Genomic DNA, 25774 nt, shown 5'->3' with positions numbered 1-25774 from the left:
AAACAAGATGAACTTTAACAGGGAGAACATTAACTTGGGCAAAAAAATGAGAGGCACAAATACAAGATGGGTGACACCTGGCTTGAGAGCAGTACATGTGAAAAGGATCTAGGAGTCTTGGTTGACCACAAACTTGACATGAGCCAACAGTGTGACACGGCAGCTAAAAAAGCCAATGCAATTCTGGGCTGCATCAATAGGAGTATAGCATCTAGATCAAGGGAAGTAATAGTGCCACTGTATTCTGCTCTGGTCAGACCTCACCTGGAGTACTGTGTCCAGTTCTGGGCACCACAGTTCAAGAAGGACACTGACAAACTGGAACGTGTCCAGAGGAGGCCAACCAAAATGGTCAAAGGCCTGGAAACGATGCCTTATGAGGAACGGCTAAGGAAGCTGGGCATGTTTAGCCTGGAGAAGAGGAGGTTAAGGGGTGATATGATAGCCATGTTCAAATATATAAAAGGATGTCACATAGAGGAGGGAGAAAGGTTGTTTTCTGCTGCTCCAGAGAAGCGGACACGGAGCAATGGATCCAAACTACAAGAAAGAAGATTCCACCTAAACATTAGGAAGAACTTCCTGACAGTAAGAGCTGTTCGACAGTGGAATTTGCTGCCAAGGAGTGTTCTTTGGAGGTCTTTAAGCAGAGGCTTGACAACCATATGTCAGGAGTGCTCTGATGGTGTTTCCTGCTTGGCAGGGGGTTGGACTCGATGGCCCTTGTGGTCTATTTCAACTCTATGATTCTATGAATTTGGTAAGGTGAAAGGGAAACCTACTTAGCCTTCGTGCCTTGTACAGCTATTGTTTTAGCCAATCTAACAGCAACTTTTAATAATCTTTGAAGATAATCTGCCTGTTCGTTCTCTGCTAAAAAAAAGGTTGGTGCAGTAGAGAGAAGACTAGCTAATGCTGCTTGGGGTTAACTCACCTTAATGGATTTAATTCTTTCAGAGCTATTTTGGAGCTGTCAGTGTATTCTTTGTGCCCAATGTCCTCTGTCGAAAAATATTCTTCAGAATTAGGCTTTAGGCTTGTCGTTGATGCTCTCATCCCAACCTTTCATTTTTTATTTTTTATTGGTTCTAATTAAGACTGCTTTGTAACAGTGAGATTAGTTGGCCAATTAATTGATTACTCCACTAACATATATGGTTAAAGAAATCATAGTTGGCTGAGCAGATGACAGCACAAATTTTAACAGGCAACAATTACGCATTAATCTAACCTGAGGTGGCCAACCTAGTGCCTTCTAGGTGTTGTTGGAATACAAATCCAATGACCCCTTGTTGCTGGCTGTGCTGGCTGTGGCTGATGGGAGTTGGAGTCCAATATATGGAGGGTGCCTTGTTGGATCTGTGTACAGCATAGGTGGACTATAAATGCTACACTCTTGATGGATTGACTTAGTGGAAAGTGCCATAACTGTCTTATTGAAGATAATGATATTGTTATAGCACTACTACACATTTTGATATGCAAGTGATTACTTTGAAACATTGGCTGGCTGTTGTGATTGTATACAATTCATTCTAATAATTCTGCTTACATTTAAATATGATTTCTTAGTAGGAGAGGTTTCTGTGCGACCTTGGTTTTTTTTCATTTCTTTGATGTTCTCAGTTTTCCTGAGCAGATGTTATTCTCCTTGATCTTAAGTACTTTGGAAATCAGCAGAAGGATAATACACCTGCCCCCAAACTTTAAGTGGGTGGATAGATTTAGGAATAATTCTTTTTGAGAGGCTGCTTTTGGGAATGCTTCCTATGATATAGTACAGGCATCCCCAAACTCGGCCCTCCATATGTTTTGGGACTACAGTTCCCTGACCAGTGGTCCTGTTAGCTAGGGATGATGGGAGTTGTAGTCCCAAAACATCTGGAGGGCCGATGTTTGGGGGTGCCTGATATAGTAGAAATGAGTTCATGGAATAAATATAAGCTGTGTCCCCTATAATGATTGTTAGGGTTCAATCTGGAGAACATTCACTTAACCTTTTCCAGATTCACCATTAAGGTAGAAACTGGGGTAGCCATAGTTTCTGCTACTTGTTCATCTCCTGACCTTTCATCTGCCTGTCTCTGGCACTGAGCAAGACTCCATGTTTTCCCTGCTGCAGGCAAGAAAGAAGGATGGATGAAAACATCAGTAGAGGAAAAAGAGGAAGCATCTATGGTTACTTCAGCTTCCACCTAACTGTTGCGTTTCAAACTCAACATGTTTTATCTGTTGTTGCAATCTGGATCTGGCACCCCTATCAGTAATATACATTTTTCATCATGTGTCCATTTTGAAGATTCATCCTCATAACAGAGGGATTCACCCTAGTTCTGGTCTCAGAGTGTACATAAGTTAACACAACGGTATGCAGCTCAACCCTATGTTACATGGTAGAAATTAATGCATGCTACATTTTAACATGGGCATGCTTCAGCAATAAAGTGTAAACTGACCCTAAAGCAGTAAAGATGGCTAAGCTGAAATCCACAGAATTGTTTACTTCTTCGCCCCAGACTTAATTCACTTCCAGATTTCAGCATCCTTTTTGGCATCCGCTGCCTTTTAAAAACTGCTCAGGGTACACGAACTGAGTTATTGCAGCTGGAACAGAGGGAAATATGTTTTGCTGACCAAGATAGGAAAGTAAAATATAGGAGCTATCCTTGTTTTGAGGCTCTGCATATTTGTTTTGAAGTTCACTAGCTATCATGCGGCAAGAACCATAAATATTTTGCCAAGTTTGTGCTATTTTGGTTAAACCAAACATCTCCACATAAGCCCCAAACTCCAGGGAGAGTGTCTTAAAGTGTTTAAGCCTCTGAACTCTCCAGACAATTGGATCCTTCCCACAGTATTGCCATGGATATTCCAACAAGTTTCCAATTATAGGCATTTTGAACACGTTTTTTGTGTCTAATACACAAGTGTATCTAACTCTATGCATTGCAATGCTTTCTTCACATAGACATGTAAACTTTATGACACACAGTTGGCTGACAGCTATATAAACAGTTTGGGGGTGGGGAGAGGTCAACATTTACAGCGATCTTGTTATTTTCCCTCCTGGGATTCATTTTGTAAGGTGCCAGAAATTCAGAATTCCCAGTGGAAGTCACCAGACAGAGCCTTCCTCAGAACTATGAGAAAAGAATCTCATCTCTGGAGGTCAGTGGAGGCTTTTGTAGAGGAAATACCAAATGCTTCATTGAGAGACATTTGGCCTCCCATCTCAGGGAATGAAGCAGTTGCCTAAGTCACAGAAAGCAAAACCCTCTTTGGAAAGTTTCATGTCTCTAGTAAATATATCCGACTTGCTTTTTGTTTGTATATCTAGTTAAGAGGAATACTTGTGCATGATTCAAGACAGATTTCAAACACATGTCCAAAGATAACATTCTACTTCATCATTCTTTTATTACATGTGCACTGTGGCGTACAATCAACACTCTCTTGGCTTCATTAGCCTTTAAAGTTCATAAATTGGCGGTAGGTTTGTTGTGACAAAACGCAGTTCTAGAGCAGGGAGTGAGGGCCCTACAGAGGTTGTTGGACTCCATCTCCCATCAGCCCCAGCCAGCATGGGACTGTTGGGTTTGATGAAGGAACTTGTAGTTCAATAAAATGTTTTCTATCCCTGCTTTGAAGGTCATGACTTAAGAAGAAGGAGCATAGAGTTTCAGTGCATAGACAAAATGGGATTGGGAATGACTTAAGAAGAAGGAGCATAGAGTTTCAGTGCATAGACAAAATGGGATTGGGAATAGGATTGAACCATTATGTGTAAAGTGGAAAGGAGCAATATACCAGTCTCTACCACAGTTTATTGTTCTTCTGGACCTCTAATGTTCTTAAATAAAAACAATCTGAAACAATAGAGTCATTTTAAAGAATAAAAATGGTTTCATTCTTAAAATATGAACAGTACAGCCATACAGTTCTGAAATTCACTCGCTACAGAGGTGTGTGTGGCATCTTCATTATGTAGTTTTTGTTATATGCTGAAGATGTAACTCTTTACCCTGGCATTTGACACCATACCCAAAATGTCTAAGCTTTTAAAAAGTACATTCTGTTCTATGACTGATTACAGACAGTTCAGAGAAGGTAGATGATGGCCCACCAGCACATGTCTTAATTGTTTTGGTTCCACTGTGGTTTCTGGTTGAACTTTTTTTGCCATTCCTGTTCGACTTAAGACAATAGTAGTACAGAAAATATACATATGGACCCCCAACCTCAGTGAAAGTGGCTGAATGAAGTCACTTTCGATTTCTGTAAAATATGTGTGCACAGAACTTAAGATACATGTCACAAGTAAGACTGGTCTTTGTTTGCAGAAAACGTCTGTGAAGTTCTGTAGTTTTTCTGCTAACACTTTGGTTTATGTAAATTAGACTTAGATGATTGTTTTGGTCTCATCAACACTTCTTTGAGTATAGTTCATTTTATTGTGAATTGTAAAATCGCTTGGCAAGGTGGCAGAGAACATAGCTTGGCAAGGTGACAGAGAGTATAGCCTTGATTAACCTCCTAAAAACTCATATTAAACATCATATACCTGTATGCATCTTATGCTTGAAACGTTCAATATATAGGTACTAACATGGTGCTATTAACAAGCAACCTCACCATGTGGCTGGTCTTCAGTTTGATGCAATTATCACTGCTCCAGTGAAATGTTTGCAATTTCTGGAGTATTGTTGGGACTGTCAAAGGTATCCCACTAAAGCATCCAACTGGCACAAGGATTTCCACTTGCACAACAGAAAATCCCTACTTTCTCTTCCCCCTCCCTGTAAGACCCTTAAATCTGTGTGACCTTTAAATATGTCCCCCAACCCCACAGAGCAGATTTGAGGAGGGCATGCACAGAAGTGGGAGGAGGTGGGAGAGTTGCATTGCACAAATGTAAAATCTTGCGGTGGTTGGACTCATTAGTTGGATACTGCACACCACACTATTACTTGATTCGCAAATTATCTCATCAGCCTCCTCCATGTCTCCTGATATGTTGGAATCCCAGTTCACGCAACAGTTTTCAAGGTACTGAAGAAGTCATCACACTGTGATACTCCCACTTCATTTTCTCAATGATTTTTTTTTGGGGGGGGGGTTGTTAAAGCACCTTTGGGGGCAAACTTGAAAGGCATCAGGTTTTAACCTGCTTTCTTTGTCTGTTCTGTGCAAGTGCCTCTTCCTCTCATGAAAATGGAGTAGCTAAGATTTTGAGAAATAAACACATTGCTGAATATGTGTGACTGTGTTGGAAGGCAAAAATGCCACTAACGATTCCTGCTTCACAACCAGGAGACTAATGTGTCTTTATGCTGAAGTGTTGAAGTGGACCAAATCAGAGAGCTAGTGGGACCACATGTTTCAGTGCTCACCCATATTGGGAGGCAATTAGCAAGAATTCTTTTTCATGATTTATGAACTTTTTCTGTGTTCACAGAACTGTTGTAAGGAGAAGCACTAGAATGTGTGAATTTCCAGCATAGGAAGCTACCTTACACTGAGTCAGAGCATTCTGTGTTGCTCAGTATTGCCCATGCCACTTTTCTTCTTGGGTCCCCAGACGTTCTTTGCTTACAACTCCTTGACCATTGGCTGGGGATGGTGAGATCTGTAATCCAACATCTGGTGGTGACTTAAGGTTGAAATAACTGGCAGTAATTTTCTGGAGTTTCAGACGGAAATCTTTTTCAAGCTCTGTCTTGAGATGTTGTGGATTGAATCGGGAACCTTTTGCTTGCATAGGCCCTGCCAGAGAGCCATGGCCCTTTGCCGCCCTGCATAACAATACATCTGGATGTAGGCTGAGGAAGGAAGAAAATATTTATCTTAAGACTGCTTTGCCTATGAATATAGAATGTACCAAGATAAGTCTTAAGAGATATTCCTCTGTATTATTTCAGTTAACGTAACACTAAATAAAGTTGTAATGTTAACAGTTCTGTATTTCCATAGGCATATTTCAAAGGACCTACAGAGCTGGGGGGAAAAGGACTTTATTCACTTTTGTCTTTACGTATTGCAAATAATTTATTAACTGTCAATTTTTTTTCTACAAATGTATCTGGTATTCGCTACACTGATTGTGGGGTTTTATTGTTTTATTATCTGAATAATAAATAAAAATTTACCAGAAACAAACAGTGCTGTGCTTTTGTCATAAACAATACTTGGTGGCCCCTCCTAACCTCTGTTTCCTGCCCATTAGGACCACTGTGCTCACTAACCATTGACAAGGCCTTCCCTGAAGATGAGGGCCAGTACAAATGTATAGCTGAGAATACGGCAGGAAAATCAGAGTGTGCTTGCAACGTGTCGGTGGAAGGTAAGTAGACTTTCCCCTCCTTATCCCACCTGTCTCATACCATTAGTCCATCTAGTTCAGTATTGTCTGCATTGAATGGCAGTGGCTCTTTCAGAGAAACATGTTTTTTGTAAGACTTATTTGCCTAGTTACTTGGAGTTACTGTTTATGCACTAGAGGCAACCAGGGAGGTGACCATTTAAAAGCTTACAAATGTGTGTGATTCCTATTGGAGGTTTACCAGTCAAACACACATGCTTTTCTATAATATGTTGTCTTAACGTGCTGCACATTTTGTTTGCCCCATTGCTGTTCCTGGTTAAGAAGTTTTTTAAATGATACAAAAGCTAACAGATTTTGTTTACCAACTGAGTGTACATTCCATGCGCAGTAATATCTCTTTCAGACTATATTTAACTTTCTGGAAACACTACTGTCTGTTCCCAGGCTTGGTTTCTATCTTTATTGTAACAGCCCGCTACCTAGCCTTGCTATATTTTTGAACTGAGATTTGATTAATCTTTCAGCTTCTGCATAGTGATCTTATTTTATCCCTTCACGCTAAACCCTCTTTGGTCGATCCCTGTATTTTTGAAACAGGGAACCCTCTAGTTGGGGCTTAATCAGAGTAACTTCAGTAGAAAGTTGCATCCTACTAAATTGTAAAGATTAGCCATTGATGTTTAATGGAGTTTTGAGCAGATACAGCTATTTTTATTCAGAATGTAGCCTTTCCAAACCACTGTGTGCAATAAGTCTTGTTTAAACATCACAAAAGCTAACAATTTCCATCTGCTTTCCACCTCAATCAGAATCAAATTAAAAGAATGAGAAGTCTGTTTTTCTTGCATTCATTGCTCTTTATTTCTAAATGCTTGTTGTTGTTTTAATTGTTAACTGTCCTTTTTCTTTCCCTCTGCTTATAGAGTCTTCAAAGCCAACTGAAAAGAAGAGCAAAAAGCCAAAGAGTTCACTCTCTCCTATGCTTGCAACAGAGAGTAAGTTGTTCTGCTTTGTTTCCTTTCGGCTGAATTTGAACAGGTACTTTAGAAAGCAGTTGGTTCCGAAGATGATTGTCTTTATTGTGACTGAAGCTAGGGGCATACAGAAAGAGGGCAGCAGCATCAATAATGAAAATCTGGTCCTCCATTTACATATTTGTATGGGTGATTGATGTCACCTCCTGCAGTGATCATGATAAGCCTTCTGTCTAGGTGAATCTTCTTGATATCATGTTTGTATGATACACAAGCAGCAAATTTCCCAATTTCTGCATTATATAAACTCATTGTTATGGAGCCACATGAGCAGAAATTTTAGGCGTACTTGGGTCATCATGAGGGTGGTATTCCTCATACAGTGCATACAAAAGTATCTTAAGTAATAAAAGCCAAGAGGTGGAAAAATGGTTTTAATAAGGGTGTACCAAGCCAAATCTTTGTGTATTTAGAACTGATTTTTTTTAATGGAATTGCTTTGTAGTTGGTGAATGCAAAAGCAGTTCGTTGTTCATACTGAATATGTTGTCTCCAAAACTGGCTCAGGTGTTTTGCTTTAAAGATATATATAAAACCCATCCCTAAATTTTGGCATTGTTTCCCCCTTTTCCTCTCCATATTGTCAGATATCCACAAACTGTCTTGTATACCCTTGCTTTTTAGAACATCTGAGTATTATATTTATATCTCACCTTTCCTCCAAGGGACTCAAGGTGACCTACAAGCTCCTCCTCTGCTCTGTTTTTATCCTCACAACAACCCTTTGAGGCTGGCTAGGCTGAGAGATAATGACTGGCTCAAGGTCATCCAATAACCCTCATTTCTAAGTAAAGTTTTTAACCCTGATCTCCCAGGTCCTAGTCCAGCACTCTAACCACTATACCACACTGGCTCTTTCAGCATGTGAATAGGTCTACTTTGCCCTCTTTTAGGGTAGTTATTTGTAGGTTTCATCTTAAAGGAATAGCAGGCTGATCATTCACAACTTTTGGTGGTGAACAGAACACTTCCTCCTTCCTGTTAATGATGGCTGCAGCCCTAGGATTGTTGCCGGGAATCAGAGTTAAAAACTTAAGTTGGCATGAATCAGTCAAAGGGGATGTATTTTAGTTGGAATAACAAGACTAAATCAAACTCTTGAAACAACTCCAGATTCCATGGCTGTGTAAACAAGACCTCTATAGCAACATTCTTTTACCAAATCCAGTTAAGATCAAGGGAATAGTTTTTATTCAATTTAACATAAAAGGCAAAATAGTAACATTATACCTGTGTCTGAATAATGGGGAGAGAGAGAAATCACTGTTAGCTACTGCATATATTCTTAATTCTTGGTGCTATGACTACAACTGCTGCTGTTGAAGGTCTCATCTCTCCCGCCACCCAATATTTTATTTGAGATTATAACAGAAAGACAGTTAAAGTTCTCTTAGACATCTTGCATTTTGTTGAGAATGGCTGTCCTCTTAGTCACTATTTCACTCTGCTGAGTGAATGAGCTGTCATCCTTCGGCTCCTCAGAAGGAAAAGGGGAATCTCCTAAAATGATTATTAAATTAACAATGTCCATCTATTCTGATGTCACAAAATGAAGAAATATAATATCGGTAAATGAATGACTTGCAAATTCATTTGTGTAAGCCGCAGCCACTTAGATGCTACCATGTTATATAAAGGTTACCTTTTGCTAGAAAATGCAGTACAATTCTCAGATGTGGACGGATTATTATAATAAAGAATGCACAATGTAGAGAAAGGTAGTCTTGACATTTATAGATTTGAGTGCTCCATGGGTAGCCAGTAATCTAGTCAGGAGAATCACTGGTGCTTGGTGCATATTTGATACTGAAATAGTTGAATTTCACCATTCAAAAGTAAATCCCACCTTTTCCCCATTGCTGCCTCCTCTACCCCACCCCAATCTAGTCTCTAAGGGGGTATTTTTCAGAACATCCAAAGAATCTGGAATCCTTTTGCACACAGACAACAGAGCAGCTTAGTGTAGGAATGGTGTTTGTCAGGAGAGGTCTTTACAAAATCCCCTCACAGGTTCAGTGAATGCAGGATAGGAACAATGTAGTCATGCCTGTTGGAAAGCCCCTCCATTTCTGAGGCACCTGCTGGCCATGACCCCTGGCAGCCCAAGCATTTGAGAAAAGGGCCATACATATATACATCTCCTTCACCTGTTCATGAACTCTGGCTAGTCAGGGTTCCCAAATGGATGGTGCACCTTATATATGTACAGTTTATACGCTATATGCAGTGATGGCTGGTGCCCCTTGGGACTGTTAGGGCAGAAATCCGAGATGTCAGTAGTAGGTGGAGCCAGAGCCAATGCTAAGCAGAGCCAATGAATTCTAGTTTTGTCCCCATCCTTCCTGTTGGGCCACCCCATGGAATGGTTGTAAGAAAGAAAGCAGGCATGTGGGGGCTGGCTGAGGGCAGAATGAGGTTGGTGGGGCTGTGCCCTAATGGATCAGACTTCACTGCTTATATGTGTATTTGGGCCGCTTTCTCACTAAAGCCACAAGTATAGCTATCTAAGTCAATCTTGCATCACTAAGGGGTTGAGTCCTTCGGAAGTTCTAGTTACCATCCATGGAAATTAAAATATAGGGACAATGTTAGATCATAGACTCATAGAATCTTAGAGCTGGAAGGGACCCAAGGATCATCTAGTCCAACCCCCCCACAATGTAGCTATTAATCTTGTAATTAAATTAACCTTGATGTAAATTATTGCTACTCAAGCCTACTTATTGTCATTTTCTTCTACTCTTACGGTATTTGTGTTGGCTTTGTGACGACTAATGGGAAGAACCGTTCTAAGTAAAAACGGCCAGGGTAACCAATTTTATGGGTGTTCAGATTTGAACTGAAATAAACAGTGTTAAATTGTTACTCTTTAGGTTTATATGTGATGAAGAATTTCACACTGAGATGGATTCAATAATGTTTATGCCATTTCACTACTAAAAACTCAGAAGTTATGTCTTTCTTTGATTGGTATAAACATAAAACCTCATTTTGCAGCCTGCTTTCTCCATATTTTTTCATACAGTCCATGTTCTTGTATGAAAGGTTCTTTACGATTCTCTCAGCAAAAACCAGATAAAGGCAGTAAAGGTTTATTCAAACATTAATATTCAGCATAGAGCTGAGCGGGTATAAGGCACTGGGAGAGGAAAGGTGTTTTCGGTAATAAGTCTCCCTCAGCCCACACTGCTTCTGAATCGCTGCACTACAGCAAGTTTCAGAGAAAATAACCCTTAAGACTCCAGTGTGGTGTAGTGGTTCAGAGCAGTGGACTCATAATCTGGTGAACTGGGTTCGCTTCCCCGCTCCTCCACATGCAGCTGCTGGGTGACCTTGGGCTAGTTACACTTCTTTGAAGTCTCTCAGCCCCACTCATCTCACAGAATGTTTGTTGTGGGGGAGGAAGGGAAAGGAGAATGTTAGCCGCTTTGAGACTCCTTCAGGTAGTGATAAAGCGGGATATCAAATCCAAACTCCCCTTCTTCGTCTTCGTCTTCATCTTCGTCTTCGTCTTCGTCTTCGTCTTCGTCTTCGTCTTCGTCTTCGTCTTCGTCTTCGTCTTCTTCTTCTTCCAAGTAACTGTGTAGTCCACCCTACCCCAACCTGGTGTCCTCTTGATGTTTTAGACTACAACTTCCATCAGCCCCAGCTACCATGGCCAATGGTCAAGGATGATGGGAGTTGTGATACAAAACATTATTATTATTAACAGTAATGATAATTATTAACAGTAATAAAAAAATTGAATTGCCTTTTACATATGTTTCCAGGTGATTTACAAGCACTATAAAAAACCTGCAACTGTTTTTTTTAAAAAAAAAAACAGTAAGAAAACAATTGAAGATAGGTTTTTAAATAATACAAAATGAACACCTTGGCAAAGACCTTTTCATTTCGCTGTCAAAACAAAAGTGTCTTCAATTTCCAGGAAGTACAGGCAGTGGGTGCCTGCTGCCATATCTCAACAGGGACAGCCGCCCTGCTGTGAGTTACTACAGAGTGGGCTTCTGGAGAATGCCAGGTTGGATAATGCTGGTGTTGTGTGAACTAGCCTGCAGGATGCCACTCAGGGGAGCTTTCAAGTCTTGGAAGTGAGCAAGACTGCTACACAGTCCCTAAACTTGTATAACCTGTCCTCAGGAAGATGGGCTGTACAAATGTTTAGGCAGTTCCCTTTTATATACTTTCTGTAAGTCCTCTTATCTCCAGCCCAGCCCATAGGACTCTTAAGCAGATGCAGGGATAACAGAAAAGTTATCAGTGACATAAGCTTACTGTGGAAGAGAGCTTACAGCAACTAAACAAACTGTGCCTCAGATTTATCTCAGTTTTGTAAGGGTGACTTTCTAGACATTGCTGATCTAGACTTACTCCTGATTGGGGAGTAAGCCAGGGGTAGGCAACCTAAGGCCCTGGGGCCGGGTGCTGCCCCAATTGCCCTCTCAACCTGGCCCATGGACAGTCAGGGAATCAGCTTGTTTTTACATGAGTAGAATGTGTCCTTTTATTTAAAATGCATCTCTGGGTTATTTGTGGGGCCTGCCTGGTGTTTTTACATGAGTAGAATGTGTGCTTTTATTTAAAATGCATCTCTGGGTTATTTGTGGGGCATAGGAATTCTTTCATTGCCCCCCCCCCCAAAAAAAATATAGTCCGGCCCACCACATGATCTGAGGGATGGTGGACCAGCCCCCTGCTGAAAAACGTTGCTGACCCCTGGAGTAAGCAAATGATCCCTGAGCAATACGCCATCCATAGCCCAAAGACTGCATAGTTCCCTGAAGTCTTATTTAAAAAACCTGTCTTTTGGGATTTTTGTCCATCTCTGAGTGAGTAATGATTAGGCTACTTTGCAGAATTTTCTCCAAATATTTTGCACCACATTTGGGGTAGCTGTCATTTTCCTTTCTGTGCTTCCTTACAGAGGCAGGGTACAGGGTATTGTGGAGGATATATGCCCAAACTTCATAAGGTGAAAGAACCACCAAGAGGGCCCCCTCTGCCAATCTTAACACCCAAGAGAGTCTGGAAGGGAGAGAGTATTTCAGATATTTGGGTCCTGAGTCATTTAGGGCTTTAAATACTAATGTGAGCACCTTGACCTGGACTCAGAAATGAACTGGCAACCAGTGCAGCTGTTTTCAAACATGAGTTACATGAGATCTAAATGGAACTATAGCCAGTAATCTGACCATTGCCTTTTGGACCAACTGAAGTTTCTAAGTTAGAACTAACTTAGTTGGTCTTTAAGGTGCTACTGGAAGGAATTTTTTTGTTTTGTTTTGAAGTTTCTGAGTAGCCTTCAAGGGCATATTGCAGTGACTCAGTCTGGAAGTTACTAGAGCATAGAGTACAATGGCCAAGCCATTTCTGTCCAAAAGGGGGAGTAGCTGGCAAACAAACCATAGATGGGAAAAGGTACTCCTAGCTACCAAGCCCACCTTAGTAGCACGGATGAGTCCAGGAACACCCCCAAGGTATGGACCTACTCCATCCAAGGGAGCACAACTCCATCCAGGACAGACCACCTTCTGGACATGAGGACTTGGAACACATAACAGCTATGTCTTTTCAGAATTTATCCTCAATTTATTGGTTCATCATGGCCTCCCAGCAGCTCCTCAATTGTGTCTCCCAATTCATTTTAGGGCATATATTTTTTTAAAAAACTTAAACTCTTAAGTCCCAGAGGATGCACTCCCCTTTTTGTGTTCATTTGGGGGGGGGGGTTATCCCAACTGTTTAAAACAGTTCACTGTGTAATGTTATTTCTTTTTTCAGTCTGTCTTCCAGCAATCAAAAGAACGGTGCTTGGGGGTATCTCATATCCTTAAGTTAATAAATCTTCATGCTGACTACTGCATAAAATCTGTCCGATTTTATTTCAAACAAAAGTATTGGCTAGGTTATTCTGTGCTCCTGCAGAGAGTTGTTAATATACATCACCACTGACACTGTCCAGAACAAAACCTAGGGAAATCTCCATTGTTATTTCTTAGACCTGATATCCTGGCTAGTGCTGGACTGAATAATTCAAGCTAGCAAGTCTCTGTACTTTCGGTGCGTAGGGCAAATGCAGGATTAATCTTTGGGTGGGCTTGAAATAGCGACCTTGGGCCAGTCACTGTCTCTTAGCTCAACCTACCTCACAGGATTGTTGTGGGGATTAAATGAGGAGGAGAACCATGTAAGCCACCTTGAGCTCCATGAAGAAAAAGGAGGGATATAAATGAAATCAATCAATCAATAGAAGAGCTTTTTGGTGTGTGTTTTTAATGAGGGGGGGCAACTTTGGGACAGGCTTAATTAGTGCATTAGCTTCCCTCTGCAGCTCAGTGATATTTCCTGTGAAACTTGAGAGAGAATCCACTATAGGACTGCATCCCAAACACTGTCAAAGGATAGACCATCAGGTTGCTAAGGTGTATCCAACCAGCTGCTTCAAGCAGCAGCAAAGCTTTTATTTAAAAACAAAAAAGAGCCAATTAATCATTAAAGGTAAACCTGCCCGATCCAAATATCCTTTTGTGTTGCCTGCCCCCCAAACTAGCTGATATCTCCTCCCCACTTTCAAGAGGAGAAATGGTGAAACTGGTAGTGGGGTAGAGCTTGAGTCCCAGCAATGTTCCATTGTTCTTGAATTATTAGACAGATGTTTGCAGTGCCAGTGTACAAGGATGTCATCAGTGTAAACATGTCAAAAGTTCCTCATCATTTTCACGAGCTCCACAGTGGAAAATATATATAAAGCACTTACTTTAACTGGCTGGGATTAGCTCTCAGTAGCCAGAATGATCAAAGCCCTATTCTGTTGCTTGCCCTTCAGAAACAAAGCAAAATCTTGCCCAGGTGGAGGAATGGAGTTTATAGGTGCCATTTTAGGCAAATGTCTTTGGATGGCTCACATGCAACCCGATCACAAAAATGTTTTGATTTAATTTCCATTTCCTATTTCTTAGGGATAGAACCAGCAGTTCTTCCAAGCTCCAATTATAAAAGCATTAAACATGTCTGCTGCCATAGTTGATAGCCAACATGCTGCCTCTGACCACTTCCTATTGTGGACAGGGCTTAGAGGTGTGTGCCCAATCACTTTTTATTAATGGAGTCTTCAGCACAGCTTCACCACTTTCTCCCAGAGTTCTAGAACCTGCTGCTTCCCACACTTGCCTTTTCCCAGCTCAGCGTCAGTACGTCTAAGAGGATGGCAGCAAAAGTTCCATCGTTGCTCTTCCTTTTTAATTCCATTAGCCTGCAACTTTATACTCTGTAATAAGATAATAGTTGCTATAAAAACGTAGAATAAAGTAACAGCTTCAAGTAGGACCACCACCACCCCTCGCATAAAAACAAAATGCCACTGTGTTCAAGCTCCTAGACATTTAAAACAAGTTTTCCATGTTTGAAAAGTCATTGGAGTGGAATGGTAGTATTGTTGTTGTAACTTCTGAGAATGAACATGTGCAACATGAGGAAATGAATGGTTTTAAGGCTGAGATCTTGCTTTCTAGGCCCTGCACTTATTGTGACAGTTTGCGCTTCTTGATAATTATGTAGATAGTGACAGGTAAATTACACTGCAGATAACTGTAAGGCAGAAATGGAGTTTGCTGTCACATTTGTCCCAGAGAACAAAATATAGAGTATGTTCCACTATTCAGAGAGCTTTTGAAATTTCCACTTTGAATAAGATTTCTCACAGACCCAGGAAAATTCAGAGAAGTGATTTAAACAGAATATGGTTTTAATAAACAACTTCGGGATCAACAGGTACTTAGAGTGAGACCTATCATGACCAATTCTTTTGTTTGGGGGGTGGGGGATGAACCTGAGTTGGAACTGCTCCAGATTCTGGTATGTTGGAACTGCTAAAAGAAACATGGAATAGACTTCTATCTAAACTGTATCCAATGCTGCACAGAACTCAGGCAAATCAATAGTGTGAGAACTCGTTTTACAAATAATATTCAAAGTGGGAAAAATAACACTTCTCAAGTGTTGGTCCCTCTGTCTGAATTAGTTCTACAGTGGTTTGTCCATTTTATTTTCTTATGGGTTAGATCATTGGTGGGAGACTTCTGGCCTGTGGGCCAAATTAGGCCCACTGGCTTCCTAGTTTGACCCAAACAACACGTATGATGTCAGGCAGAAAAGTGCACACCAAGCTCATTCATGGTCATTCATTCCCTTCTGCTGGGGAAATGGTGTGCTCTTTGAATTACACTAGAAAGGCAGGATCTCTTTTGAACTCAAGCCAGGGCTTCAAAGGAGGAAAGGAAAGCTGAGAGCACACTTAGAATGTGTTCCAGCTTCTTGCTTTGAAGTAGAATCATTTGATGCCATGTGATTGACAGGTGGGCCACCCTACCCACCTGTCAAAGCAGCCTATAGAGGGTGGGGGAGTTTTGGATCTGCCTTGCCAGTTAGATTAAACTCCTGGATTAAACCTGAAGGTCTCAGTGACACTTGGAAGTTGATAAAATAGAAAATATTTCCTCTTACCCACCACGTTTTGCATCATAACTAAACCAGGTTGCTTTTCCTCAAATAAAAATTATTGTGATTGGACTTCCTATCTAGTTTCAGGGGGAGTGTACAGGAAAGTTTCTGTAATGGGCTTCTTTCTTTCTTTCTTTCTTTCTTTCTTTCTTTCTTTCTTTCTTTCTTTCTTTCTTTCTTTCTTTTAGATAAACAGCACCTGGTCTAGAATTCCTTGAGGCTATTTTCATTGTGAGATGAGCATCAGTGTGGCAAACACCACATTTTAAGGCATTTTGATCATATGCCTGGCTTATTTGGTCACTTGAAACAAAGAAAAAGGGTCAAACACTGATGAGATAGTGGGGATGGTAGCCCAACAACATCTGGAGCACCAGGGGTTTTCCATCCTTGCTCTAAACCAGTAAGGAAAATGTTCTGGATGAGCATGCCATTCCTCCTTGGCAAGTATTTAAGTTTATGCCAGGTATGTTACTTGAATCTCCGCCAGCTTATTATGCTTTATAGTTTATGCCATCCTGACAAGCTGTGACTGAGTTAATACTGGCAAAGAGCAGGATTTTCCATGATGGCTTTGTTTAAATTGCATTTTGCATAGTTATTTGGGGACAGGCAGAAGAGAAGGGTGGTTGTTATTGATTGCCACATATAGAAGTTGATCATGACATCTTATCTCTGTGTTACACAACCCACATGGCACAGTGAAAATTGCCTTTTATTTCCCCCACTCCTGAAATGTTCTTTTCTCGTCTGTAAATGTACAAACTATGCTGAATTGCCCATGTCATCTCAGTGAAGGTCAGCCTAGAGATCCTTCTAAAATGTGCTGTGGTTTTCTTTCAGCAGCAGGCATTCCTCAAACATGGTTAACCCATTTTAATCAGATTAGATGTTTTGCTTTGCATCTAGTTCTTTATATAGGCAGGAATTGCTTCATACAATCTTCTTTCCCTTTTCTTTCCATTCTATTGCTGCGCTCTTAATATGGGCCTAAAGTTCCACTTAGAATTATCAGTGCATGCACTTGGTATCTTCTCCCCAACCAATACCCCCTCTCTTTTTTATATAGTTCATGCGTATGAAGCATATGATAACAATAGGATTCACACCATTTCCCAAGAAGATAGTAGAGGAATCGAAGGTCAATGAGCAAAGCAACATTAGATCCACATGGCCAAAAGCTGAGGATTACTAAGAGTGGGAGCAGATTGTTTATGGCAGAGTTTTCTCCTATAAGTCCAGTATTCCCCACCATTTTGAACTTTGCACAGTGCCCCAGAGCTCCTAAAAGCATTGTTCTTGGTGACAGTGGAAAATTAAAAATGGTGTGTGATTCTTAGACACAGTTGCTTAAGAACACAGGGAACTGCCTTATATGGAGTCCATCCCGCTCTGTATTTTCTACAATTACTGGCAGCGGCTCTTCCTTAACTGGAGATGCTGGTGATTGAACCTGGGCCATTCATTCAAAGCAAGATCCTGTACTGCAGAACTCTGCCCACCCAAATAGCAGGGGTGGGAAAGAAGGCAGATTGCATCATGACATGCCCATTTCCCAAAAGGCCAAGTTGCTAATTTAATCATGAAAAGAGTCTTACAGTGGTACCTTGGGTTAAGTACTTAATTCGTTCTGGAGGTCAGTACTTAACCTGAAACGGTTCTTAACCTGAAGTACCACTTTAGCTAATGGGGCCTCCTGCTGCTGCCACTGCGCCGCCGGAGCGCGATTTCTGTTCTTATCCTGAAGCAAAGTTCTTAACCTGAAGCACTATTTCTGGCTTAGTGGAGTGTGTAACCTGAAGCGTATGTAACCTGAAGCGTATGTAACCTGAGGTACCACAGTACTAGATCACTAATTCAGTTGCAGACTCTGGAAGTTCTCTCAGTAGAATTTTGCTCAGGAGATGCTCCCGCTGGTGAAAGGGGAGGAGGTGATTTTCACCAAATACTCCTGCCCTTGTAGCTCCCATGCACACCCACACCACAACTGCTCTGATGAGTTACAGCACCCTCTGGAATAGTGTGTTTGACTGGCCTTCAAAACTGAAGGGAAAATCAGTGACAATAGTCTCCTCTTTCTTGCTTGTTCAAAGCTCATTCCGCAAATGGAAGGAGCCTTTCATTTACGGAATGCAAGTCTAGACCCAGCCGTCTGAAAGGTAGATACAATTTTATGTTGTTATATTGGGAGAACTGGGGAGGAGAGGAAAGGCAATATGGATCCTAGAAATGCCTTCAGCAAACTTGGTTGGAAGGTTTTGGTAAAAGATAATCATGTAAAAGGCTCCATTATACCAAGGAAAGGCCACTAGGGGTTCATCTGTGGACTCATACTGCCCAGCCCTCACTGTTGCCCTGCCCTGCCCACCCCTGCCCTACTCTGGTATGCAACAGCAATTCTGGTATCAGAAAGCCCTTGTGCTGCTCCTCCCTGACCACTATTCCTACTTATATCAATGTAACTTAGTATTGTATACCCTGATTGGCAGTGGCTCTCCAATATTTCAGACAGACATTCCCAACATGCTGGGTTTGGAACAAGGGACTTTCTGTATGCAAACCAGATGCTCTACCACTGAGCTATTGTTTCTTCAGCTTCCCACCATACAAATAGACTGGAGTATTCTGGGAGCAGAGGCTATTGTTGGAATGTATGGCAAAGTGGAGGGGAAGCCGCATGGGACATGAGAAATCTTGGCTAATGATAGTTGAGGATTTTGAGAGACCTTGACCTGACTCTAAGGATGTCACAGCAGTGACTAATACAGAGTGGGCACTGGTGTTAAATGGCCCATGGTGTGCAAAGGCATCTATAATATGAACAGTACTCTTTTCCCTCTGGAAATTAAAGCTATAGCTTCAGGTAAATTTCCTTGAATTTCTGTTTCCTAAAGAAGGGTTTGATGTCTCAGAAAGTATGGGCTGTCCTCTGAGTGCCACTGAAGTTTGAGCTGCTAAATGGCTAGCATTTTAAAATATCAAGCTGCTTATTAAAGAGCCTAAGTGTGGAGATTTAGAAGCTTAGCTATAAGCTTTTGTTTTGAAAAGCTTTGCAGTGGCATTATTGTGCAGGGGGGAGGAGGATGGACCACTGCTGAAGTCATTAAAAATTTCTGGTTGTTTGGAAGTAACCTCTCAGGTTTATAGAAGCGAAGCTAGGGAAAGTACAGGAGAATAATCTCTCTCTTGTGCTTGACCACATTGGTAAAATTTCTAGTGGAAGCAGGCATTGGTAGGTACTGAAAGGACAATGGGGCAGAAGCCCATGACACAAATGAGCATAATATTTACATATGCTAATATATATAGAGAGAGAGAGATGACGCTGGGAAATTAAGATGGTGGTGGGTATCTGAGGTCTCACCAGCAGTGCACTTTGCAGTGTGCTTAGCTATAAGTAAGGATGGACAAATCTGTCAATTTGATTATTTTTATCAAACATCTGTACCTGATTTGTGGTGGAGTTCTCCTACGGCTTGGCATGTGACAAAGTAGAAGGCCATGGTTTCTCCAGGTGAGAGGACTCTCCCTGAGGTAGTTTGACAGAGACCATATAGACAACCAATCTACAAAATAAACTCTTTCCCCCCCTTTTTGCACCAAACCTCCCAGAAATCTTTTTTCATCTTGTGGGTGCTTAGAATGCAACTTAGCAGCATCAACAGATAGACAAGCTCTTTAAATGTGAAGTGGTTGGTTGGTTGGAAATTGTTTTGAATTGTCTTGGACAAGAAGAAGCAGCTAACAAGTTTAGTAAACTTATCATCATCATCTGCACATCCCCAAATCTACTTTGGAGGACCTTCAGCAGAGTGTAGGGGACAACAGTGTTGTGCAAGAAATCCTTGCGTTGATGGAACCTTAGCCTTAGCACTGCATTGAATACAACTCATAATGACAGGAAGACTTGTGGATATAGGTTTTGCCCAGATAGTCTCCAGCCTTTACTGCAGTTATATGAGATTTTTCCACTTGATCATTTTTGTGTGGCTCGGACAGTGCAGTGAGTGATTTCCTGGGAAGGAAGGAGCAGTTGGGAGTTTCGTGTTACTATTTTTAGTAAAATGCCTGAAAAGGGAAACGAGAGGGAGATCGGGACAGACACAAACACAGACGCTTCTGAGCATCTCTACTTATGGGACTAGTATTTCCACCATTGAAATGGCATGGCAAAATGTTCCATAGCTGCAAACCCATTTAAAATGAGCCTTTCCCCACAGTAGGTGTGATTTTCTCATGCCTAAAATTATTCTGCTTCAATATCAGCCTTTTAATGCTTTGTAAATCTCACCCCTTAAAAACAAACGTACAGGTGATTAGTTACATAGCCGCATTATAGGAGTATTTGTCCTCCTTTGCTCTCAGTCCTACTCTTGACAGGAAACAAATGCATTCTGGGGAGGCTGCACCCATTTCCTCTCAGGGCAAAACTACACTCATTACATAGGTACTTTGTGTGTATGGAGCTGCCAATATAATTTTATTTTTTGTAAAAGCAACAGTGGGGGCCCCTGCTTTGGATTGGAGCCATGACATGGGGGAGGGGAATTGGATGCTTTCTCCTCATGCCCCATGGGACCTGAAACCAGAGTTGTCTCTGCACAATTTGCTATTAGCTATGTTGGTACTTTTTTTTTTTTTTAAGTGCACAAGTTTCTACCTCTGGCTGGTAGGAATAGCAGGGAGTTGATCTGGTTAGAATCTCATAATCCTAATCCAACAAAGGGATTCCCAGTGACTTTTTTACTCAAGTAAAATGATGTTGGGAGATCCTGACACTTGTTACAGTGCCATGTTTACACAGTTCCCTTTTGCAAACAGACAGCTTCTACTTGTATAGTGAATTCACATATTTTGTTGTGCTCATCACAAAGTTCATCTACAAACCCCTCTCTTTGTTTAATTAGGTGAGGCAACAGTGAAGAAAAAACCAGCTCCCAAGACTTCACCCAAAGCAGGTATTGATTGGAATATTGCTATTAATACAGACAAGAGAACAGTAAACAAATGCAGAAAAATTACCATGCAACACACTTTAAACAACCTTGTTAGTTGTACCCATTTAAGTTTGATGGCTTGACAGTTCAGGACAACGTTTCTCAGTTACCTGTCTTCTTTTGTAGGTCTATCAGGTGTGTGTGTGTGTGTATCAGTGTAATAAAATATTTTGTTTTAAGGCTTAGACACACAGCATTTTCAAGAGACTGTGCAGTTCTGTCAGACAGGAAGTCTTAAACTCCCTCTCATTAGACCTCCCCAAGTTAAAAGTAAAAACCAATTATAACTGAATAAAGTGACTTTAGTTCAAAGACTAACCAAATTCTTATCCCAAATCAGATTTTTTTTCCTGTGCTGATGGATAGATTTCTGCCCCATACATGCCCTTACTCACTCTGAACCAGACTTGGAGAATTCATAACCCGTCAAGTCAAATGCCCATCAAGTCAAATGCTGTTAATCAACTATAAATTAGGGCTAATGATTCGTGCTTAATGAGTGTTTTTGCAGTGTCAGGCAGCTAAAAAAAGCAAGAGGTTTAATGGACTTCTGGTGGCCCACAAAAAACGCCTGGTTAGCTGCATTCAATTTGGGACTAAAGATGGGTGAGCTGCCCCATAGCTCCCTCAGATTAACTCAGAAATTATCTGAGATCTTCTTTCCTATAGGTCTGGGGAAAAAATCATACACATCCTTTTTAGCTTGCATCATTTGTAGAGGGAGATTTGAGTGACTACATAGACCAAAACCAAGGGAGGAAGTCCAACCCCCTTCATGACGGACACTTTAGGCAAGAGTGCCCTCCATGGAACCCTTGTTTGTTTGTTTGTTTTTACCATAGGAAGCTATCTTTATATGCAGGACATATCTACACTTCCCTTTCTTCCATGCTTTCCAGGCACAGTCTAATGCTTTAAAGCTATGTGTCCAAGTGCTCTCTTTTATTTTCCCTCTCTTTTTTGCTCCAGAGCTTTCCCCATTAAAATCAACTCTTTTAAAGCTGAATCCATGGAAAAGTCTAATTTCTGGTTGTTGTGCTTCAGCTTTAAAGAGCATGTTTTCATGGGGAAAGGGGGGAAAAAAGAGCACTTGGACACAGAGCTTTAAAGTGTGGACCTGTGCCTGGAAAGAGCAGGGCAAAAGGTAAGTCATATCATTAGTCTGTCTAGCTCAGTGTTACCTACACCGAAAGGCTCACCAAGGTTTCAGGAAAGGTTCTCTCCCAGTCCTAACACGGAGATGGCAAGCACTGATCCAGTTGCTCTACCACTGAGCTGCAGCTCTTCCTCATTTGTCAGCTCAGTCTTGTCTCTAGGGACCTCTATAGGGCATCACCAAGACTGAGCTGAAATTGCTGCCTTGTTATCCTGTAATCCTGGTAGAGCTGTTGGTGTGCTTTACTTCTAACCCCCCATCCCCGGCTTCACTCAGCCAGGAGACTGGGCTCGTTTTTGCTGGGCTCTTTTCACAGTTGAAGCTTTGAAAAAATGGTTAGATAAATGGGAATAGGTTAACTTACCCATCTGGATGCATTGACATGATAACTTTGAAAAATCTGTCCGTCAGCCCAAGAAGCAGCCCTGCTTCAGTGAAAAATGGAGGAAAGCAGAGCCACATAGATGTAGGCACACTTTTAATACCTTGTTAGCTTCCTAAACTCAGAGCCAAGAACTTACTCCAGTGAGAACCCTACCTCTAAATAAATCCTCCCTTTTTGCCAGCTCTTCCCCCCCAGATTGTTCAGTTCCCAGAAGACCAAAAAGTTCGGGCTGGTGAATCGGTGGAGCTGTTGTGCAAAGTTGCAGGAACTCTGCCCTTAACCTGTACCTGGATGAAATTTCGGAAACAGGTAACACTATCTTTGTTGCTGTTCTTTTGTTCATAGGTTGCATGATAGAAGGTGGTATCTGAAAGTAATGTTTTCATATATGAAGTATTCATGTTCACCCAGAATCATATGTTGCACATGCAGCCAAATGTCAGCTATTTTCCTACACAGCAACTTGCATCTACATCAGCTGGAGCAGGATGCTTTTTATCCTATGAAATCTAGTAATGATAACTCGGTGGCACGTTTGTCCATGCTGAATATTACTGAAAAGTCCTAAGTAAATGTGGTGGTAAAACAGACACCATGGCAAATGTGTAGTTCAGTAATGACTTGCTGTTTCCTTGAAAGTAAGGGCTGAGCTACACACAGTGCTAAATGCAATTCTTTTTTAAATGGTCAGTGGTAGGTAGCCCCCCCCCCTCCACATGAAGATTAGGGCCATCGTTTGCTAGGAGAGGAGATTGAACTTCCGCTGTCCAGAAGTTTCAGTCCCAGCAAAAACATTCTCCTCCCATGCTGCTATTAGTTCAGGAAGAAAGTTACTACAATGGGAACTTCTTTCCTGGAACAGCGAGCAGGTTTTGTGTGTCTGATTTTGTTGGGACTACAGCTACCAAGGAGAGTGGGGTGGTTAAATCCCCTCTCCCAGCACAATACAGTCCTGATCACACACTATGCATGCTATTTAATATTTCATAAGCATTCATGAAAATACAAGTGATGCATTTATCAAAGTAATTCCTTGTGGATGGTGTTTGCCTCCATGAGGCAAACATAGCAGTAATAGTATGTTATCTTATGCAAATAAATAAATTCTACTGATCTTCTCCTCCCTACACTGCTCTTGAGAGATCCCCCAGATATGCTTTTTTGTCCCATCTCAGCTTGTGTGGAGGCAGCCAAATATAGTATTCAGATCTTGGCTTACGGATAGCTGTTGCTTTGCCTCAGGGTGCTGACTGAAAAGCCAGGGATATGATTAGACTCGTTATTATTTCACTTTTAGGATCAGAGAGAGATGTCTGCTACACTCTGAGGTTTTCTTGTCATTTAACCTCTCTCACTCTTACATTTATGTAGTTTCATTGGTCTGTGTTTTTCTTACGAATTCCATTATTTTCAACAAATACGTCTTCATTTCCTTCTTCTGCCCCTTTCTTTAGTACCATTTTGGAATCTAGAAAAATCCCTTGTAATTGCCCTGGAGGGGTTATACATTATTATTTTTAGATCAGTGTTAATCCAGTTGCCCCACATGCTTGTGCCATTTGAGCAGAAGGGTAAGTGCTTGGATATTAGTTACGCTTTCGTACCACTGCATAACTTGTGTTCTATGGGAAAAGGTTGTATACTTTTTTTTTTTTACTTTGTGGAGATCACACCCAAACTGAGTTTAGTTAGAGGTAGGAATAATACAAATGGTTTCTAGACAGCTTTTGTGGGTCTCTTTCCTTTATTTTTATCCCATTTTACAGCCAAGTATTGTCTCCCTAAGAAGCTCAAAAGTAAAGAGAGAGAGAGAGAGACTCTGTCTTCAGTCTTAACAAACTAAACAAAGCACACAAGGGAAGGGGAATGGAAGAAAAGGTAGAAGAGAGAGATCAGTCCATCAAGGCCAGAATGATGTGGCAAGCTGTATCAAGTTTGAGCCAGGCTGGCGTTTCTGCTTGGACAGTGGTTGGTGGCTTTTGTTCCCTTTGGCTGACGGATGGAGCCAGAGTGTCCTTTTCGCTTGTTTCTGCAGTCCCAGGGCAACGGACAGCTGGAGCTGAGTGTTCTTTCTGGCAGGGACATTTTATGATGATGATTTACCGGTACTTGCTTCTCATTTGTTAGCTTTTAAAATCTGTTTTATGAATGCCATTTTAAATTTTTGTTTCTTAGCCACCTTCAGTTGTTCAGTTATCAACTAGAAAGGCAGGATATAAATATTCACAATCGAGAAGTAGCTCTAAGTCCCTTCTATAAAAGAGGATGGCCGCTTCTCCTACTTTACAGAGAGCAGTCCTCTATTTGAATAGCTGTCTAGTCCAATGCCAATTTAAAGGTTAAAAAAAAAAACAGTGATAAGAAGTAAGAGAAGGAGCCTTGAAATTGCTCATAACAGCATGTGGACAACAGATTATGCAGGAACAGAGGTTTTTGCTGAGTCTCTTTTGGCCATTTTGGCTCATGTCCACAGCTGGCTCATCTCCACAGCTGACCACTGAGCTGACAGTATGATCAGTAAGCTGCTTTGCCAGCAGCTCCTGACAAAGGTATTTCTGAATTTGCATACATACGCATATGCAAATATGAACATCTCTGCCATCTATTGTTTTAATTCTTGTTGAAGCATTGCCTCTCCTTTTGGTAATTCATAAGTGGCCAGCCTAGTGCCAATTCCTGGGCAGAAATAAACCAAGATGCCTGCTGCTTGGGGATATTTCACGTTGAGACCTAGGACTCCAGTGGCACACAGTTGTACCATAGAATCATAGAATCATAGAATCATAGAGTTGGAAGAGACCACAAGGGCCATCGAGTCCAACCCCCTGCCAAGCAGGAAACGCCATCAGAGTACGCCTGACATATGGTCGTCAAGCCTCTGCTTAAAGACCTCCAAAGAAGGAGACTCCACCACACTCCTTGGCAGCAAATTCCACTGTCGAACAGCTCTCACTGTCAGAAAGTTCCTCCTAATGTTTAGGTGGAATCTTTTTTCTTGTAGTTTGGAACCATTGCTCCGTGTCCGCTTCTCTGGAGCAGCAGAAAACAACCTTTCTCCCTCCTCTATGTGACATCCTTTTATATATTTGAACATGGCTATCATATCACCCCTTAACCTCCTCTTCTCCAGGCTAAACATGCCCAGCTCCTTTAGCCGTTCCTCATAAGGCATCATTTCCAGGCCTTTGACCATTTTGGTTGCCCTCTCTGGACACGTTCCAGTTTGTCAGTGTCCTTCTTGAACTGTGGTGCCCAGAACTGGACACAGTACTCCAGGTGAGGTCTGACCAGAGCAGAATACAGTGGCACTATTACTTCCCTTGATCTAGATGCTATACTCCTATTGATGCAGCCCAGAATTGCATTGGCTTTTTTAGCTGC

General features: G+C 41.4%; 1 protein-coding gene across 5 annotated transcripts in view; it reads left to right on the top strand.

Annotated features, from left to right (window-relative positions):
• Positions 1-25774, top strand: part of MYLK (myosin light chain kinase) — a 175513-nt gene that overhangs the window by 112304 nt on the left and 37435 nt on the right. For all 5 annotated transcript variants that reach the window (XM_081870369.1, XM_081870370.1, XM_081870371.1 and 2 more), the window contains 4 exons: positions 6224-6340; positions 7246-7317; positions 20763-20813; positions 22575-22702. In XM_081870369.1, coding sequence (XP_081726495.1) covers positions 6224-6340; positions 7246-7317; positions 20763-20813; positions 22575-22702 — 368 coding nt within the window. The remainder of the gene's footprint in view (positions 1-6223; positions 6341-7245; positions 7318-20762; positions 20814-22574; positions 22703-25774) is intronic.

The sequence above is a fragment of the Podarcis erhardii genome (assembly GCF_964252035.2).
Source record: "Podarcis erhardii genome assembly, chromosome: 1".
Lineage (NCBI taxonomy): Eukaryota > Metazoa > Chordata > Lepidosauria > Squamata > Lacertidae > Podarcis > Podarcis erhardii.
The sequence above is the reverse complement of the archived record's forward strand: the minus strand, read 5'-3'. Positions and strand labels throughout refer to the sequence as shown.